This window comes from Mya arenaria, chromosome 4 (genome assembly GCF_026914265.1).
Source record: "Mya arenaria isolate MELC-2E11 chromosome 4, ASM2691426v1".
Classification (NCBI taxonomy): Eukaryota; Metazoa; Mollusca; class Bivalvia; order Myida; family Myidae; genus Mya; species Mya arenaria.
The window spans coordinates 61,833,206-61,853,547 of record NC_069125.1 but is presented as its reverse complement, the minus strand read 5'-3'; the positions used below and the strand labels follow the sequence as shown (position 1 = coordinate 61,853,547).

Sequence of the window (20,342 nt, the reverse complement as noted above, 5' to 3'; positions counted from 1 at the left end):
AATCCACTCTACAGTACTATATCGAAAACGAGACAATACGATGACAATGCATTATTCTATCATGTTTTCGTCAACGTACGATCGCGTTTTCGTTATCGTAGTTTCGAGATACAGCGTTTTCATCTATATACAATCGAGAATCGCATTGCAGATAAACACTCACATGCGATGGCCCTTAATTCTGAATTCCATAGATAAAATGTTAAGATAAACTAAATATGGTCACCAAAATCGGTTTTTGATTGCTCAAAATTCGATTTAAAAAATGATGACCTCTGTAGCTGTCCATGAACGCATGATCAAACTTGGTCCCATGTAACGCATGGTCAAACTTGGCACCATGTAACGCATGGTTAAACTAGGCACCATGTAACGCATCGTCAAACTTGGCACCATGTAACGCATGGTCAAACTTGGCACCATGTAACGCATGGTCAAAAAAGGCCCCATGTAACGCATGGTATAACTAGGTACCATGAAATGCATAGTCAAATTTGGCACCATGTTACGCATGGTCACACTTGGCCCCATGTAACGCATGGTCAAAAAAGGCCCCATGTAACGCATAGTAAAACTAGGTACCATGAAACGCATAGTCAAATTTGGCACCATGTTACGCATGTTCACACTTGGCCCCATGTAACGCATGGTTAAACTAGGCACCATGTAACGCATCGTCAAACTTGGCACCATGTAACGCATGGTCAAACTTGGCACCATGTAACGCATGGTCAAAAAAGGCCCCATGTAACGCATGGTATAACTAGGTACCATGAAATGCATAGTCAAATTTGGCACCATGTTACGCATGGTCACACTTGGCCCCATGTAACGCATGGTCAAAAAAGGCCCCATGTAACGCATAGTAAAACTAGGTACCATGAAACGCATAGTCAAATTTGGCACCATGTTACGCATGTTCACACTTGGCCCCATGTAACGCATGGTCAAACTAGGCCCTATGTAACGCAAGGTCAATCGTGGCACCATTTAACGCATGGTCAAACTTTTAACCATGTAACGCATGGTCATACTAGGTACCATGAAATGCATAGCCAAATTTGGCATCATGTTACGCATGGTCATACTTAGCACCATGTAACGTATGGTCAAAAAAGCCCCCTTGTAACGCATGGTCAAACTTGGCCCCATGTAAAGCATGGTCACACTTGGCACCATGTAACGCATGGTCAAACTTGGCAACATGGAACGCATGATCAAATTAGGCCCCATGTAACGCATGGTTACACTTGGCACCATGTAAAATATGGTCAAGGTTGGCACCATGTAACGCATGGTAAAACTTGGCACCATGTAACGCATGGTCAAACTTGGCACCATGTAACGCATGGGTTAACTTGGCACCATGTAACGCATGGTCAAACTTGCCACCATGTAACGCATGGTCACACTTGGCACCATGTAACGCATGGTCAAACTTGGCAACATGGAACGCATGGTCAAACTTGGCCCCATGTAAAGCATGGTCACACTTGGCACCATGTAACGCATGGTCAAACTTGGCAACATGGAACGCATGATCAAATTAGGCCCCATGTAACGCATGGTTACACTTGGCACCATGTAAAATATGGTCAAGGTTGGCACCATGTAACGCATGGTAAAACTTGGCACCATGTAACGCATGGTCAAACTTGGCACCATGTAACGCATGGGTTAACTTGGCACCATGTAACGCATGGTCAAACTTGCCACCATGTAACGCATGGTCACACTTGGCACCATGTAACGCATGGTCAAACTTGGCAACATGGAACGCATGGTCAAACTTGGCCGTATGTAACGCATGGTCACACTTGGCCCCATATAACTTATGGTCAAGATTGGCACCATGTAACGCATGGTCAAATTTGGACCCATGTAACGCATCATCATCATCAGCATCATCATCATCATCATCATCATCATCATCATCATCATCATCATCATCATCATCATAACCATCATCATCATCATCATCATCATCATCATCATCATCATCATCATCATCATCATCATCATCATCGGGTCTTTTATACAGCATAATTATGTTTTCCAGGTGTGCTCATCATAATCGTTTAATCATATATCCAAACGTATGACCCATATTTCGCCCTTTGATTTACAGAACGCAGCGCATAGAGCTCGTTGGAGGGCTTCGTGCTTCTTAAAACACTGCATAAAGAGCTCATCGTGAAGGTTTGTGTCGGAAGCTCTATACAGCGTCAATGGTATCATCGGGTAGAGGATGTCTGTTATGGCGGGTTTGCGTCGGGATCTGGCTTGCAAACTGGCACAAACCAAAAACGATCCATGTTTTGGTACAGATTAGCCCTGCTGCAAGGCAACAGATAAAACCTCAAGATCATTATATCATTTCGGAAACCATCGACGTCGATATTAATTCGTGATAGATTGGTGTAAACTTTTAAATATGTATTGAAAATAAAAGCATAGGCGCAACTTGAACATTTTATTATTTATAGAACAAATAAGTACAGTCGAATATGAAAGCATGTGTTATCCGACAATTCCTCCATGAGCGGTGGAGTGATAGTAGCAGAAGTGCAGCATGTGGTCCTTGGAGCCGCCGTCATCGTACGGGTGCATACCACCGCGACCGCTGTTGTTGATAAAGTCGTCGTCGTCCCAGCGCACGAACACGTCCGTGACACCCATACCGTACACGGCCTGACAGGTGGCCGTCAGGCGCATCAGGATAAAGGGCCGGTCCGTGGGCAGGCTAATCGCCGTCGATGTCCGGCCATCGTTCCTGAAAAATCAAAAACACATATTGTAACGCCTGACATTGGTTTATTTGCTGCACTGATTAAGTCGAAGTAAGTTTTAAGCAACAAATGTTTGTATTGTCAAAGAAACAAGTGTTCTAAGTTTCAGTGTATTTTTTCTTTAGACCTTGTGGGATAACCCGTGAAAGTGCACGCACTTATTTACAACGGTAATGCTGAATGGACAGCACGCGGAGGAGACAGTGGTGGGATACAAAGAAGTCCGGGCGCGATACCCTAGCTGTTTAAGAGGCCCTATGGTTATTTTACTACATATTCGGTGCACGGTGTACAGAGCAATACCCTTTAGATGCCGGGAGCCAGACAATGGAGCTACATGTTCCAACATTTAATGTTTTTCAGTATGACGCGTTCATGGATCAAATCCACGACCTCCTGCTCCGTAGGTGGACACCTTAACCCTTAGGCCACGGAAGCGGTTATGGCCAACACAGTTTCCGCACGGTCATACGTCGCAATAAACCCAAGGCTAAATGAAAAAAAACGCGTTTACTTAACATAAAATGTTGTTTTTAAGTGCACCATGCCGGCTGACCTGCAGCAATAGTAAATTTTGGTGTTGCTGCCGTATTCGCCATCCGGCAGAGTTCCGCCTCGTTCATTGTTGTTGTTCACGTCTTCATCGTCCCAGAAAATGAACCCGTTTTGGAAACCTGAAGGAAGGATGTAACAAGCTATTAAATTTGACCGTTTCTGTCATCAAAAAACTAATAACGGAGGTACATTTTTCTCTGTTCCCTGCTTCAGTCGTTTAATCACAATTAATGTTCTATCTTTGAAGGATTGTGGACAGTGTCTGCATAATAAAATAAGATGATATGGCACACCGAAAATCTGAATGCTTACCAAAAGGACAGGAACCTCCGTACTTCAGTATACAATAGGAACCTCTTGGCCAGTTGGTGTCGTAGCTTGTGACAGAAGGGGTGTTCTTAATACAGAAATCGGTTTTGATGTTGTTCGAGTAAAAATATCCTGCAATAATAATGCTAATAATAATGCTAATAATACTAATAATACTACTACTACTACTAATAATAATAATTATAATAATATAATAATGATATAATAATAATAATAATAATAATAATAATAATAATAATAATAATAATTTATAATAATAATAATAATAATAATAATGATAATAATAACTTTGTTATGAATTTTACGTAGTAACAAGCTACTTCAACGAACTTATAAACTAAAGCTATGCGGAATATTTACAAAAACGAGAATTCACGTGTAAACTCTTTGAAAAATGAATGCTCAAGTAAAATATCTGATTCACCACTTAAATAATTATTGACTCCAGGGGTGAAGTAGTTATGCGCGCCGGAGTCTTCCGTATCATGTTTGCGCCAGCCTTGTACCCAGTGGACGTCGTTCCCTGGGCAACCGGAAGCAGCCTTCATCAATCCAAACTTGCCGAGTGGCCATGTCACAGGCGCTTGCAACGAATGATCTGAGGTATAAAGAGTAAATATGTGATAAGAAAGGTTCCTTCTACATTTCTGGACTTCATGCATCGGTATGTATCTTATCATTATTTGAGTAAAGTAGGATTATGAGAATATTTTGTATCATTGGTTTTAACAAACTCAAACACAGGTCCTCTGTCGATGATTTTTTTCAGTTAACTTTACTAAAAGGAAATGTATCTGCTCGAAGGATTTCGTGTCATCTCAACCTAAATCTGTTGACGCGTACATCGTTTATAAAGATTACAAAGTAGCACCTGTGGTTCCGGTCGCCCCCTTGTGTTGTCCGTACTGAGCCATTACAGACCGGACGTTGTTGGCAATCAGCTGGAGGTCGTGGGCCTGCATCGTGTCCACACACTCGTGGCGCGCTTTCAACTCAAACATGATCTATAATTAAGAGCAAGAGTTGATATTAGTATTAATCCCAGCTTTGAAACCATTCACATAACACAATGCTCATGTAGGGGTTTTTCGGACAAAATATGGAGTCTGCATGTGAACACTATTAAAATTACATTTATTCTGGGCCTAATAAGTATGTCTTAAGGTTCCTGCTCTTGGCTTATTAACAGACCACTTTTTGTCTAAAAGTCATAGGCAGAGGAAGTCTTCTTATCTACGGAACGAAGGGAACAAATAAAAAATGCAGCCAGTCATGGAAAGTTGTAATTCTAAATAATAATAATACATAATGTGGTAGCTAAAGGGTGTCTGTATGGCTTCTTTTGGTCAAAGACGAGTGGCCGCGGCCGCGTTATACAGCTGTCCGCTTAATATATACACATTTTATAGTAAAATCGGTGGGGAGGGAAGTGGAATAGTCAGTAGAAGCACGTGCCCGTTAAAACAGGTTGCCAGGTTAGTCTGTAGTGCCGTAAAACACCAGACTGCTGGCGGAACAATACACATATACTTAATCGTGTACCGGTTGAAAGTAAATCCACTGTATAAAGTCAAAGATCGGCGCAACCTCAATTCGGATGGGTTTGGGGTTGGAAATAATCCCGACGGTCAGCTGATCTGGGGATCCAAAGGAATGTGTAGCGAGTGCGCTCTGGTTATACCTGCCCACATTAATGGTCAATGAGGATGTGTGACCTTTGAAATAGCCGGAATGGTCAAGTACGCTTGGATCCTAAAATTATATAGAATAAAAATTGTAAGTTATTTTCTTTCAAATTTTATTTTCGTATACAAAGAAAAAATAATAACTAAATTACTTTGAGGTCTAAATGCTATGCCGCGCAATTGTAGATAAATGCAAAAATGGGTCAACTATACCGATATTTGGACATGTTGAAATAATGCAGGAACAGTCAATTTGTGGCGTTTAATCGTCCGTGTCCCCAAGTCTGCCATAGTCACAACGCTCTGAAAATCAAACAAAAATAATTATTCCTATCCCAATAAATTCTCTTTCAATTTGCATTTATTTGTAGTCTACTCACTTTTCACTTTTCCATGACTTATGTTTTCGAACATAATTCAAATAAACGAAATAAAGTAAGAAAATAATCTAATGATCTTCAAGCATAAGAAACATATGACAAGTATCTGTGTCCAAGATATATTGTTTATCCTACCCGTTGACCTGAACACAAATAGGTTCATAATACATGTATCAGAGATTTTGGACTAACCGTGCCCCATTGATCGAGGAAATTAAGATATTGCGACTCAGAGGAGCTGTCCAATGTTGTAAGGTTGCACACAGCCTTGGCGAAGTCATGAGAAACTGTGTAGTGATTCGACTGCGCGCCTGCAAGGTCATACTGAGCTGTTCCCATTTTGCATGTGATCACGTGGTCCTGGTAGACCTCTTCCCCAGCGTTCAGTGTCGTTTGCGCTTTGACAAACTCTATGAATAAATAAACTTAACTCAACTCAACACCAATGAAGACTCATGAGCATTCACTTGAAAACACTGATAGCTCGAGAAGCGGGAATTTATTGTTTAAGGGGTGTATGAACTGACACACACCTGAATTTCCTGTGAAACTTGATCCTGTCAATGACGGAGGGTGTGTTGCTGAAAAAATAAACATGTTCATTTCTGTACTCTTTTTATGTTCAATATACAATTCAGACCTTTTCCACCATTTAAAACTATTGTTACAAATAAATATGGTCGATCTCACAATAACCAAATACCTACACGATGCTTGCACAAATGCTTTCATTTCGCCCTGTAGGGACAAGGATCCATGGACAAGGGCGTGCCGTTTGCTGTTTGTGCAGGTTGATCCAAGCTGTACTGAAGCCTCTTGGACTTCCGTGGTTTCCGTCTTTGTCAGCTGAAGACAAATCGGATAAATTGTAATATGTATAATTGTTACCGAAGACAATGGCGTAGAATTGACTTTGATACTGAGTAACCTGCTAGAACAAAACTAAACAGTCGTGTAAATTGTGTGCGCTATGCCTGTATGACAAGACTTTGAATACAGTGCATGTGCTGTTTCTATTATTTCAACTAAAATATACCTGGAGTACGCGTTTATCCAGCAGGAGTGCTGGGTCTGTGGCCATTTCCGGGTTTCCCGTGAGCAGATTGTAGCCCACGCCGATGTACTGGAGGGGCGTGCCGGTCACATTGGCTATGGAGTCAAATAGTGTAAAACGCAAAGCCATTAAGTGCACTTTAACATGCGATGGTCATAGAAATAGTTGACACATGATTGTGAAATTATATATTTGATACTCTTTTACTCATTGTATACGAACAGCTTTTTCATCAATATTTTCAAATATTCGATCACAAGATTCCTTAAAATTACGGTTTTATAAGATGTATTATTTAGTTACTATAAACAAACGTCAACTTTCCACTGTTACCGGCTTGCTTCCAGTACGCATATTCTGTTGTAGTCGCTTTAAGCGTTGTTGTTGTTGTAGGCACAGTCGTTGTTGTGGTGGTTCTAGTGGTGGTGGTTCTTCTCGTTGTTGTTGTCGATGTGGAATGTGTTGGTGTAGATGATGGTGTAATTCTTTGTGTTGTAATGGTAGTAGTACTTGTTGTTGGTGTTGTTGTTGTCGTTGGTGTTGTCATCGGTGTCGTTGTCACTGAGGAAAATGTAGACATGCTCAATAAACGTCAAATGCTGCCATTTCAAGATTGAAATACTAAGGATGTCATTGACGTATACGTTGTTTATAGTTTTCTTAAGTTATTTAATATCAAAAACATGTTGATTATTTTACCTATATCAGTGGCGGGTGGGCTGTCAGGGCAAGTCTGTGACTCTATATTGTTGTCCTTTTGTACATAGCCGTACTGAAACATACAACGATATGGCGCCATCGTTAGCAAGGGGTAGATAAAACACTTAACTGTAAATAGGTTCTGAAGTTCTAAACAAAGATAGCGAAAAAAGATAATCAAAAACAAATTGGGAGTGACCGCCCCTTTGCATTTGCAATTCATGGTCTATTTAGGCAGAACGAATCACCCACAGTGTTTGTACGCAGATATTTTATTTGAATCGTAATAAGACCCAATAGTCTATATTTACCTTTAAATCATGAACACCAGAAATGTACGATTTCAGACTAAGGTTTGCAAAATTCCTCAAAGAAGGTTATGTCAGACCTTTACTAATGTTAATATATAACTATTTATAAAGAAGTTTCATGTAAAAGATGGCTTCTCTGAAACCGGGATGTACGAACTTGGTCTCTGTCAAATATTACACACACCCAGCGAGCGACCAAAAGCCCTCTAGTCTAGGCTCTTGCGTTCATAGTGAGTACAATCAAGGAGAAATTTAGCCACATTGACTCACATGTAGTGTGTAAGGGAATATGTTTCACAGCAATGGCTCCACCGGTTCTTTAAGTATGACTACAATTGACCAACACGAGTCGAAGGATAAGAGTACGAAACAAAAGCTATGAAACTCTCCGACTGAAACATTGTTTCTTCGAACAAAGCGAGCCAAAACATAACTCACAGGGTGTTTTAAACAGGTACCCATTCTTACCGTGGCAAATCACAGCTAACAGACATGGTTACAGAATTGTCCTCCAAGGACAAGAACAAATTCAACATCAGCATTTACAAAACATTAACAACCTAAGATTACGAAAAACCTCCGATAGAACTGTTCATGGTGCATTACCCAAATCCTAAATACTGAACAATTAGCAAGTACTCGGGGCCATAATGGGGAAGGGTGTGTAAGTTCTTTGTAGCTTTATATGAAAAATAAATGGAGATAATAACAAATTTGGTTTTCACTTACCTGTTTCTCAAATTGTACAGCTATGAATTGGCCACCGTGTGTGATAACGCTGGCGTCCGGTTTACAGTCAAACTCATACATATATCCTAAAGTCTCGCCCGACGTCGATAGCGTCTTATACACGGGCGTCTCGACGTTGTAGTTACAAGTACACGGGTAATCCGCACCCGCCTGCCTTAAACTTACCAGGAATACAAATACACACAATACATATTTCTTCAAAATATTGCAACCCATCTTATATCGTAGGATAAAACTTAATCATTGAACTCTGAATTAGAGGAACCATTTATATAGTGGTAACAAAAAGGGAAAATAGATAAGAACACGAACAGTAAACAGCAGTGAGATCAGGGAACCACAGGTAAATTACCACATATGGTGAAATACAGCTGTAGGAGACATCGAACGCGGAAACTCCTCACACAAAGAACAAAGAAATATAATTATAAGAGTATTCAAAAACAATAATAGCAATTACGTAAAACTTTCTAAAAGTATGTTTCTAAATATATGTTTACGTTTTTTCATAAGATTTCTTAGTAGTTCATGCAATAAATTTCCCAGCTGCTATTTCAGCGGTGCCTTAATTGATTTGAAAAAACAACAACAACATGTTCTATTAGTCTCTTAGGAAAAAAACATGTGAAAAATACGAAAATTTACTGCAGCTATACTAAAAAAACGACATTTGACATCACCCCAACAGCCATCTTATAATTTTAAAACACCGAAATTATTGAAGGGGATCAATAGTTTGTTGTTAACACAAAATGACAATAAAAACCAAAACGACTTTCAATTATAAATTTATCACATTAAACAAGAAAACTTCAAGTATATAAACGTCAAATTTCAAACAACATATCAACAATCACAACATTTTTATAACACGTAAGGCTTATCAGTGTTTGAAGCATTTCTATCATATTAAACAGGTAAAATTTCACCCAATCAGCAATCTCATAATTATGTTATTATATCGAAACAATTCATTTTATCACACAAATCAAGTGAACTGTATAAGATTCAAGATTCAACACACGTATTCAGAACTTTGAACACAAGCGTGTTACTCATTACATTATCGAAAAATAATTTCAATTATACATTTATACAACGATAACACAATAGGTTTGAATGTGAGACAAGAAACATATTATACGATCACTTTAAAATAATATTGATATTCTATTTACCACAAATAGAAACATATCATATAACAAACATTATATACAATTGTAATGTATAAAGAAATATAAAGATTATAAATGTAAATAAATTATTTTAACGTTAGCACTTATCTAAGTGAAATTGGTTAAGAAACAATATTAACAATGTTGTGACGGCGTTCGAATCCTTTAGAAATGATATTGCATGAATTAATTTGAATGGAATAGTTACTATTTTGCATGAGGCCAATGAATTTCATAAAATTAGGCATAACAAAGTATTTTCATTTTAAAAATGTTCCACGTAAACATATACATTACAAACACAAACGAAATGAAACTCCTCTTCAGTATCATCACTATCACATATGGTGCAATAGAACTGACTATAGGCAATTCTATTGTTACCATAACACCCACTTTCAATACGAAAGTCGTAAAGGAATTCGATACTTTGAAGCAAATTTATCGAGATACCCAGAGCATTTAAGCATTAAAAGAAGTTTTAAATAGTGTATACGTACATAAAACGGGGCTGTTTTTCATCGAATTATTCAAAAATTGTTTAAATGATTAATAAGGGGTTCTTTAAAAAATAAAAAGAGCGATTTCATAACGACACAGCCATGTTTAATCCAAACATTTGCAATGTTGACTTTGTCATTGAACGAAGATTCTCCTGACCTCGCCTAATGAGATAGTTGTGAAACCATACTCTCAAGATCGCCGCCCGAGATGACAGTTTTGTGCTCAACATATCCAAAAGCAGACCTTTGTAGTTACCCTCGATTTGTAAGTGTCCTTGCTAGAGAACATCTTGTTGTTGTTGTTTTATGTCAGTTTTTTTTTATTTTTTCGTCAGCTGGTTTGAAATCCTATACTTTCGACTATGCACAGATCCGTCTTCAGCTCTTTGCCATAGTTTTGCCTTACAGAAGAGTGCACATACCGCAGGTGACAGTTTTGATGATTCGGAGTATCAACAATATCACTTAAAAGATTTATACAAACTGGTTTCCATCCGAATACTCGTTGAAAATGGTTATTCCCCGTTGTACTACACGTAAAGTAGTCTTCGAATGTTTTACTAGAGTGATAGAATCGGCTTCCTTCATTGTACAGACTCGTTTACTAGCTATTCCCCTATTTTTGCCGTCGGCTTACTTCGGAAATAAAAATGTAAATGAATGCTCATGCTCGTGATCATCGGTAATCTCTGTATTTTTCCGAACAGGGTGACAGTACTTCTGACAGTAAAATTTATTGGACGATGAACATTCGAAAACCAACCTCCAGCTTGCACGACATTTGACACTGGACATTTGAAAAATAAACTGCACAATGTCGTGCCAGCACATTTATTTTTCAAATGCCCAATGTCGTGCCAGCAGGACTCTCCTTTTTGAATGTCCAATATCGTGTACGAACGACACTATTTTTTGAATGTCAATTAGTGTGTCATTATTGAAATTTAGTTTGTAAATGTCCTACGAGTATGTCATGCCAGCACGACATTCATCTTGTTGACCAACGACATTTGAAGATGTTGAATTTCGTATGTTTTGCAAACTTCCCACAACCATTTACTGCACCACTTTGCTAAGCAAATAATTGCTTACTAGTATATCATATCATGACATGTAAAGGTATTTCAATTATGAAAAGTGAGTTTGGCCATTTGGTTCGGATATGGTTATTTTCATTAAATAATTAGCACTGAATATTCACATGGATATCAATTCTCTCATAATGCATCTCAAATTAAGATACAACTTTAAAAAGAACTTCAAAGTCAAGGTCATTTTAAGGTAAAAAAATGGCGGTGAATTTTAAATTGTAAGTTCCTGAATTTAAAACAATAATTTAGAGTAAAGCTTTTAATATAAATATATATGGTAGCCGTGCGCTATTACACCTTGGTATAATGGAAAACACCGATTGTTGAATGTCGTACGTTGTGATCTTCGTCCCAGACTGCTGGGTTGTGATGGAGGGAGTTCATGCCAATGTCGATTATCTGCCCTGGATGGAAGGTCTTCCACTGCACGGTCAGCGAGTGGGCGAGCACACGGGACTGGGCCGGCACCGGGCAATAATAACGAAGCACTTCCTTTATGAAACACGTCGTGTATTGGAACTGACCAATGCCTTCTCTGTGGACAGTTCATAAAGGGGGTAGTTATGATATTATTGTAGCGTTCAGGTACGCAAAAACACCCATAATACTCGAAATTGAACATTTCATCATTATTAAAGGCATTTTAGTTTACAATTATGATAAATAACTACAAGGCCTTCATTAAGTACAAAATAAAAAAAACCCGGAGAATATTGCAACAAACAACCCATCTCAGCTACAGGGAAGTTACGTACAGGGTAGGGTCATCTTGCGATAATAATTACTTTGGTAAATACTAAAACAACAAGTACGCAGAACGAACGAAATCTACTTCCTATAAAGCCGCAATCCCTTTCAAGTACTTACACCGGGAACGAAGTATTCAAAATATTACCAGCGAAGAGGAAGGTGCTGACTTCGTCCATGATTTCAGTTTCTGTGAGACCGGCGCCGCTGTCGTCCCTTGCTGTGATCAAGATGTCCAGGAAGTCCTTGCTCCGCCACATTCCCGCCAGTATCCTTGAACAGGCGGATTCATGTAATGTTGCAGAGTTTGTCTAACTATAACAGGAGAACCACGTGTGTTTATTAACGCTCCCCCACCCCACCCCTGCCTGTTGATCAAGGGACACAACACTTGAATAGTTTAGCCAGAGTTATGGAACTTGCTGCATACATGTATATGAAAGTGCACACAAGACGCCAACTACGACAACGACGATACCAAGGCTACATGAACACCGCGATTCTTTCTTACTAAAGACTGTTGGTCAATACAATGTCAAACGTTTAGAGTGTTCCTCCGGAGTAGTTACACTTATCACCTCATTCAAATACATGTACTTTTAAAGAAGGCTAGGCCAGCAGACTATTTTTATAATGAAATAATCGGCGTTGTTTTTACCTAGTATTGTACTGTCATGGTATACAATGCAAATCAGTAACAGTTACCGGCTTGCATATAAACCTGGCGTACGACCATGCCATGCTTCGATGAAGATCTTTTTAAAGCAGCTTTAGTTAACTCGAATCTGATCCTTATCGATTCAATAGCAGATCCAAACTTTGCTTTGGACATTTTTTATGATACAATTCATACTGCTCTTTCTGACCATACGACAATCAAGCAAAAGAGAATTAAACATGCGAGTCAACCGTTTTGGTTCTCGGATCAAATAAAACAAACAATTTTTTTGAGGGATTATTATTTTTTGCACAAAGATTTTGAAAATTACAAAAAAACACGAAACAAAATTTCATCTATGATACGCAAAAGCAAGAAATCCTTCTATAACGATGCTATCAAAAATAATAAATCTTCAAAGTTTCTTTGGCAAAACCTGAATGATATCACAAATAACAACAAAGCACACCAATTTAGTATTCCAAATAAACTTATAATAAATGAAAAAGATATTGAGGGTACAGTGGAAATATTGGAAGCCTTAAATTCTCACTTCACCAATATATCTAATATAATTAAGAGAAAACCATTTGCTAAGGAACATTTTTCTACTCTGCAGAAATATCTGGATGAAAAATTGCGACATCATCAATTTAATGTGGAAAATATTACAGCCCTTGATGTAAAGCACATCATTGATAAACTTGACATTTCAAAGTCCACTGGTCCTGATGGAATAGGACCAAACATTTTACGCTATTGTGGCGATTACATAACATCTACAATAGCTTCCATCATCAATAACAGTATAGAAAGCGGTATATTTCCTGACAAATTGAAAGAAACCTTCTGTTGTCCCGATACACAAATCAGGAAATAAATACGAACCGGGAAACTATCGCCCTATATCCATTCTCAATACTTTATCAAAGATATTTGAACGACATATTGCGTCTCAGTTGCAAATGTTTTTTAAGAGAACGGATATTATACACAAAAATCAGTCGGGTTTCCGTCCAAATCACTCTTGTCAGACTGCATTAACCCATCTTATAGATACTTGGTTGAAGGGTATAGACAGTGGTGATTATGTAGGGGCCATTTATCTCGATCTCCGAAAAGAATTTGACTTAGTCGACCATGAAATACTCTTACACAAACTTAAACTTTATCACTTCACAGAAAGGTCTATGAAGTTATTTAGGTCCTATCTGACTAACAGGATGCAATTTGTGAAAGGGAACAACATAAATTCAGAGAAAATGAAAACTATGTCGGGTGTCCCTCAAGGATCAATACTCGGTCCCTTACTTTTTCTAATATACATCAATGATATGCCATTAATTTCTTCCAATTCATGTATTGACTTATATGCAGATGATTCCACGTTATACAAAATAGGTCCAAGTATATTGAGCATTCAGTCAGATCTACAAAAAAGTCTTAATAGTGTGAGCTGTTGGTGTGAGACAAATAATATGTCAATCCATCCATCAAAAACCAAATGTATGATTCTATGTACTAATTATAAGGCAAAACATGCATTGCAACTTGAACTATCAATAGATGGATTGTCAGTAGAAAACGTGAAATGTCAAAAGGTCCTCGGGGTGCATGTTGATCAGACATTGTCATGGCATACACATGTTAAGACTGTAGTGAATAAGCTTAATTCAAAATTGGCACTTTTAAGAAGAATAGCATATTATTTAACAGACGAGATGAAATCATTGTATTATAATGCATATATCATGTGAAACATGGAGTACTGTTGTAGTGTCTGGGGACTTACACATTCCTCAGATACCACAAAAATCACTAACATTCAGAAAAGAGCGATTAAGCTAATAATGAAGTCGGGAACTAGCCACTGTGGAAACATGTTCAAACAGTCTGGGTTGCTATCTTTTGAAGACAGGTGCTATTATCATCTCTCATTACTTGTTTTCAAAAGCATGAATTGTTTGACTCCTTCGTTCTTCACAGAATTGTTAACATTTGCCAAAAATGAGCACTATAACTTGCGTTCTTCAGAAAACAAGGATCTTTTTGTTGTAAAACCTAGAACAAACTATATCAAAAATACATTTGCCTATAAAGCAATGAAAATTTGGAATAATCTTCCTACATACATAAAATGTCAAGATAAGCTGCCAGCCTTTAAACATGCATTAAAAGGCTACTTATTGGCAAAATAATTTTATCACATGAACAAAATTTCTTGACACTTTATTTAAATCACATTATAATAAATAGTTCATTGTTTACATGAATTGTGTTAATGTACGTATATGACATTCTTGCAACAACTTGTAATGGATACTACCAAATATGTAAATATATTGATTGAATGTGGTTTTACTGAATATATCTACATTATTTACAGTATGAAATTATTGCAATTTATAATCATCATATTAAACTGAGTTGTGTTTGTCGAAGAAATGTATGATAGTGATAGTGTGAATGTATGTTTTGTATGTTGCTTAATATGTATAGTACATGTGTTTTTGTAATACTTTTTGTGTGAAGGCCATGCTGGAAATAAGTAGTATGTCTGTAATGATTGTACACTTAGTATGTAACCTTCGTTAAATAAAGTTGTTATTATTATTATTATTATTATTATTATTATTATTATTATTATTATTATTATTATTACACCATTTTTATCTGAAATCCTTTTAGGGCAGACTACTTACAAAACAAACAATTTCGGACAAACACCTGGTCATCCAGCCGAATACCATTTCAGATCGAAATGGGTTCGTCGATTTTGAATGTGAAATAAATTACATAAATATAGACTAAAAGACTTGAAATCAGTTCTTAAATGTAGCAATCTTTAACATAGGTAAACACCGACCCAGGCAGCGAACATTATGTACGGCCCTGACCATCCGTGCCGCTTTGGGACGTCGATGGCGGAATACACCTCACGGAACACATCCGGGGAGCTCGGGAACAGCGCGGGCTCGATTAACAGCAGCCACGAGCAGCACCAATTGGGTCGGACTTCCGCAACAAACCGCTTCTGAATCTCGATGCCATCGTGTACATTTGAAGCCTGCAAAACATTATATTGAGATTATAACTGTTTTAGATGTCTAGTTATAGAGATTTTGTAATAATTATAATTATAATTTATATATAAATTTGACCTCAATATTTTATGAAAGATATTAAAAGTCCCAGCTAATATCACAATTAACATTTGTCTTGTATTGTCTTGTCAGACGCCATGATCACAAAATACTTCATAAAACTGCATCGCATCATTCAGCAGTGTACATGTTTCAAGCCTTTTAAAAGCGCATTCTCCAATGCAGTATTTTAATAAACATCATTGCTCTATATTTACAAGACAAGTACTTCTTTAGCAAAAAACGTTTTTGAGAAATTATTAAAAAATAATGATTTGTATAGAAGTACAATTTTGGCTCTATTTTTTCCAAATATTGTCGATGACCATTTTTGTAATTAACACAAAGCACGAAATAATGTGCTTTTAAAAAGAGGAAGATAAATAAATGGACTCGATCATGGTTCAGCAAATGTTGAAATTTGCTCAAATATCGTCTTTTAAAAGCACAATTTCCATATGCGTTGATAACGGCTTGTTGTTACATGATTGGTTGATTAACAATACCACGTGATGTAACAAATGTATTCTTAAAACGTCAAAATATCCATAACGTTGCAGATTCCACAGAATCGTCTTCAGTCTTAAAATGGCAGTTGGTTTTGTTAAACTACGCCACAATAAACGAAAGATCGCCACTTTAAAATATTTCTGTTGTTGAGGAGGCCATTTTTTCAGTCTACGAAGTTCGTACGCCACCCTAAGCGCTTTCGTAGATCCACGAAAAACAGGTGCTTGTTCGTACGAAAAAATCTTAATAAAACGACTAAGCGGCCTGATATATTTCGTACGAAGTTCTTACGCAAAAAGACTTCGTACGAAGTTTAATAAAACTGGCCCTTAGTCTTGGCGGCCTAGTGGTTAGGGCGTCGGTTATCTAGTTTTTATTTGTGTAGGTTCGCAACCCCGAGCACCCCACTAAAACCAAAATACTTTTTTATACTGTGATTGTATTTCTGTTCTGCTATTTTGATATCATAGAGTAAAATAATTATAAAATATGTGTTTTTAGATCGTATTCGGGGAAACTATTATTTGGTTAAAAAACAAGAGCGAGTCTCTTTAAACTATCGATTTCTTTAATTTGTTCAGCAAAGTCGGTTTGAAAGAGTTAACTTATTATAATAAAAATATTTTCAGATGCATTACCATAAAAAAAACTTATTGTTGGTGCACGGATATTTTATCATCTTCTTATCTGTTTAACATGACCTTGGCCGACAGTATATTTACCAGACAATGACTACCACTGTTTTAAAACGTTTTCGTGATTTTCGTGGTAAAATAGTATCAAACTGATAAAGTTTGCATTCATTTTTTTGCTGTTTTGCAAGACGTTCGTGTCACATCAACAGTTCTTACATTGATATAAAAAGTAATAATTTAATGAGCACATATATAAACTGCTAGGATAGTATACAAGTGTATATGGTAGGTAATTTTGCACAACAAATACGCAGTACGTTCTTATTGGGTAAAAAATTACATTTTGTTATAAATAATAAGATGTCTTACAGCCCGTTTCTTAATTAGTCCATTAACGCACGCTTATTCTGATTCAGCGACACACACAAACTCATAAAACTTCCTCGCCCAACATAAAAGGTGTTTAACATAGAAAAATCGGCCGTATAGTGCCCATGTAAGTGTACTAACCGTCGAAGTTAAAAATAAAAATGCGATAAGTCAATCAAAAATAGCTAAAATATGTACAAGAAAGGTACACTTTGACTAAAAGACACAGTTTCAAGTCACACAATTTTCCATTTTCACATTGTAAACAAGCAGCCGTTCAGCTTATACAAACAATTACTTTTTTGTTAATGCCTCTAGAAACATAGGTAAAAAACTGAGAGAAGCGTACACGTGTGGTATTTAGATTGCAAGAAAACTGATAAAACTTACTATCTACAAACTGAGCTAACCCGTGACTCACTGTTCAACAAACTGACAAACCAAGGACCCACTGTTCTACAAACTGAGCTACCCGGGACCCACTGATCTACAAACTGAGCTAAGCAGGAACCCAGTGTTCTACAAACTGAGCTTACCCGGGACCCAGTGTTCTACAAACGGAGCTTACCTGGGACCCAGTGTTCTACAAACTGAGCTAAGCAGGAACCCAGTGTTCTACAAACTGAGCTTACCCGGGACCCAGTGTTCTACAAACGGAGCTTACCTGGGACCCAGTGTTCTACAAACTGAGCTTACCCGGGACCCAGTGTTCTACAAACGGAGCTTACCCGGGACCCAGTGTTCTACAAACGGGGCTTACCCGGGACCCACTGTTCTACAAACTGAGCTAACCCGGGACCTACTGCTCTACAAACAGAGCTAAACAGGGACCCGATGTTATACAAAATGAGATAACCCGAGACCCACTGCTCTACAAACTGAGTTAACCTGGGATCCACTACTCTACACATGGAGCTAACCGGAGGTCCATTGTTCTACAAACGGAGCTAACCTGGGACCCACTGCTCTACAAACGGAGCTAACCTGGGACCCACTGCTCCACAAACTGAGCTTATTCGGAACAAATTTTCTACCAAATTACCTTACCTGGGACCCACTAATCTACAAACTGAGCTAACCCGAAACCCGCTGTTCTACAAACTGAGATAACCTGGGACCCACTGCTCTACAAACTGAGCTAACACGAGACCCACTGTTCTACAAACTCAGCTAATCAGGGACCTACTGCTCCACAAAAAGAGTTTACTCGGGACCCCTGTTCTACCAACTGAGCTTACCTGGGACCCACTGCTCTACAAACTAAGCTTACCTTGGACCCGCTGCTCTACTTACTGAGCTAACCTGGGACCCCCTGCTCTACTTAGTGAGTTAACCCGGTACCCACTGTTCCACAAACTGAGATAACTTGGGACCTACTGTTCAACAAACTGAGATTCCCCAGGACCCACTGTTCTACAAACTGAGCTAATCCGTGACCAACTGTTTTACAAAATGAGCTTACCTGGAACCCACTGTTCTACAAACTGAGCTTAACCGGGACTCACTGTTCTAAAAACTGACCTAATCGGTGACCAACTGTTTTACAAACTGACCTTACCTGAAAACCACTGTTCAACAAACTGAGCTAATGTGGCACCCTCTGTTCTACATACTGAGCTTACCCGGGACTCACTGTTCTACTAACTTAGATAACATGGGACCTACAAACAGAGCTAATCTTTGACCCACTGTTCTACAAACTGACCTAACCTGTGACCCATTGTTCTAAAAACTGAGCTAACCTGGGACCCATTGTTCAACAAACTGAGAATCCCCAGGACCCACTGTTCTACAAACTGAGATAATCCGTGACCAACTGTTTTATAGACTGAGCTTACGTGGAACCCACTTTTCAACAAACTGAGCTAATCTGGGACCCACTGTTCTACAAACTGAACTTAACCAGGACTCACTGTTCTAAAAACTGACCTAATCGGTGACCAACTGTTTTACAAACTGACATTACCTGAAACCCACTGTTCAACAATCTGAGCTAATGTGGCACCCTCTGTTCTACATACTGAGCTTACCCGGGACTCACTGTTCTACTAACTTAGATAACATGGGACCTACAAACTGAGCTAATCGTTGACCCGTTGGTCTACAAACTGAGCTAACCTGGGACCCATTGTTCTACAAACTGAGCTAACCTGGAACCCACTGTTCTACAAACTGAGCTTTACCGGGACTCACTGTTCTTCAAACTGAGCAAATCGGTGACCAACTGTTTTACAAACTGAGCTTCCCTGGAACCCACTGTTCAACAAACTGAGCTAATCTGGGACCCATGGTTCTACAAACTGAGCTTACCCGGTACTCACTGTTCTACAAACTGAGATAACATGGGACCTACAAACAGAGGTAACCTGGGACCCACTGTTCTACAAACTGAGCTTACCTGGGACCCACTGTTTGACCAACTAAGCTAACCTGGGACCCTCTGTTTTACAAGCTGAGCTAACCTGGGACCCACTGTTCTACCAACTGAGCAAAACTAGGACCTACAAACTGAGCTAACACGGGACCCACTGTTCTACACACTGAGCTAATCTGGGACTCACTGTTCGACCAACTAAGGTAACATGGGACCCTCTGTTCTACAAGCTGAGCTAAGAGGTCACCAAATTTGGTTAAATTTTTATTGCTCAAAATTCGATTTAAAAAAAAATGATGACCTCTGTAGCTCTCAATTATTTTGGCCCAATTAAAGACATGGTCAAACTTGGCATCATGAAAAGCATGGTCATACTAAGCACCATGTAACGCATGGTCAAACTTGGTCACATCGAACGCATAGTCAAACTAAGCCCCATGTAACGCATGGTCAAACTAGGCCCCATGTAACGAATGGTCACACTTGGCATCATGAAACACATGGTCAAACTTTTCACCATGTAACGCATTGTCACACTTGGCACCATGTAACGCATTGTCACACTTGGCACTATGTAACGAATG

At 38.4% G+C, this 20,342-nt stretch overlaps 1 protein-coding gene across 1 annotated transcript; it reads right to left on the bottom strand.

The window, feature by feature from the left end:
• Nucleotides 1–2,506: 2,506 nt before the first annotated feature.
• LOC128230965 (uncharacterized) lies at nt 2,507–8,738 on the bottom strand. The gene is made up of 14 exons (XM_052943391.1): nt 8,533–8,738; nt 7,493–7,565; nt 7,127–7,354; nt 6,776–6,888; nt 6,447–6,585; nt 6,273–6,320; nt 5,932–6,149; nt 5,573–5,662; nt 5,217–5,426; nt 4,546–4,678; nt 4,099–4,272; nt 3,657–3,785; nt 3,346–3,463; nt 2,507–2,773 (listed from the first exon to the last, which is right to left on the bottom strand). Exons 1-14 carry the CDS (start codon nt 8,611–8,613, stop codon nt 2,521–2,523), a joined length of 2,007 nt encoding a protein of 668 aa, XP_052799351.1. The 5' UTR covers nt 8,614–8,738; the 3' UTR covers nt 2,507–2,520.
• Between the last annotated feature and the right edge of the window lie 11,604 nt (nt 8,739–20,342).

Excerpts from the sequence above, each read along its gene's own strand:
- LOC128230965 (XM_052943391.1), bottom strand. The coding sequence starts at position 8,613 with ATGTATGAGTTTGACTGTAAACCGGACGCCAGCGTTATCACACACGGT. Across the intron at positions 7,566-8,532 it reads CTGTACAATTTGAGAAACAG|TACGGCTATGTACAAAAGGA; the intron begins GTAAGTGAAAAC and ends TGTATGTTTCAG. Across the intron at positions 5,663-5,931 it reads TCCTCGATCAATGGGGCACG|AGCGTTGTGACTATGGCAGA; the intron begins GTTAGTCCAAAA and ends TTTGATTTTCAG.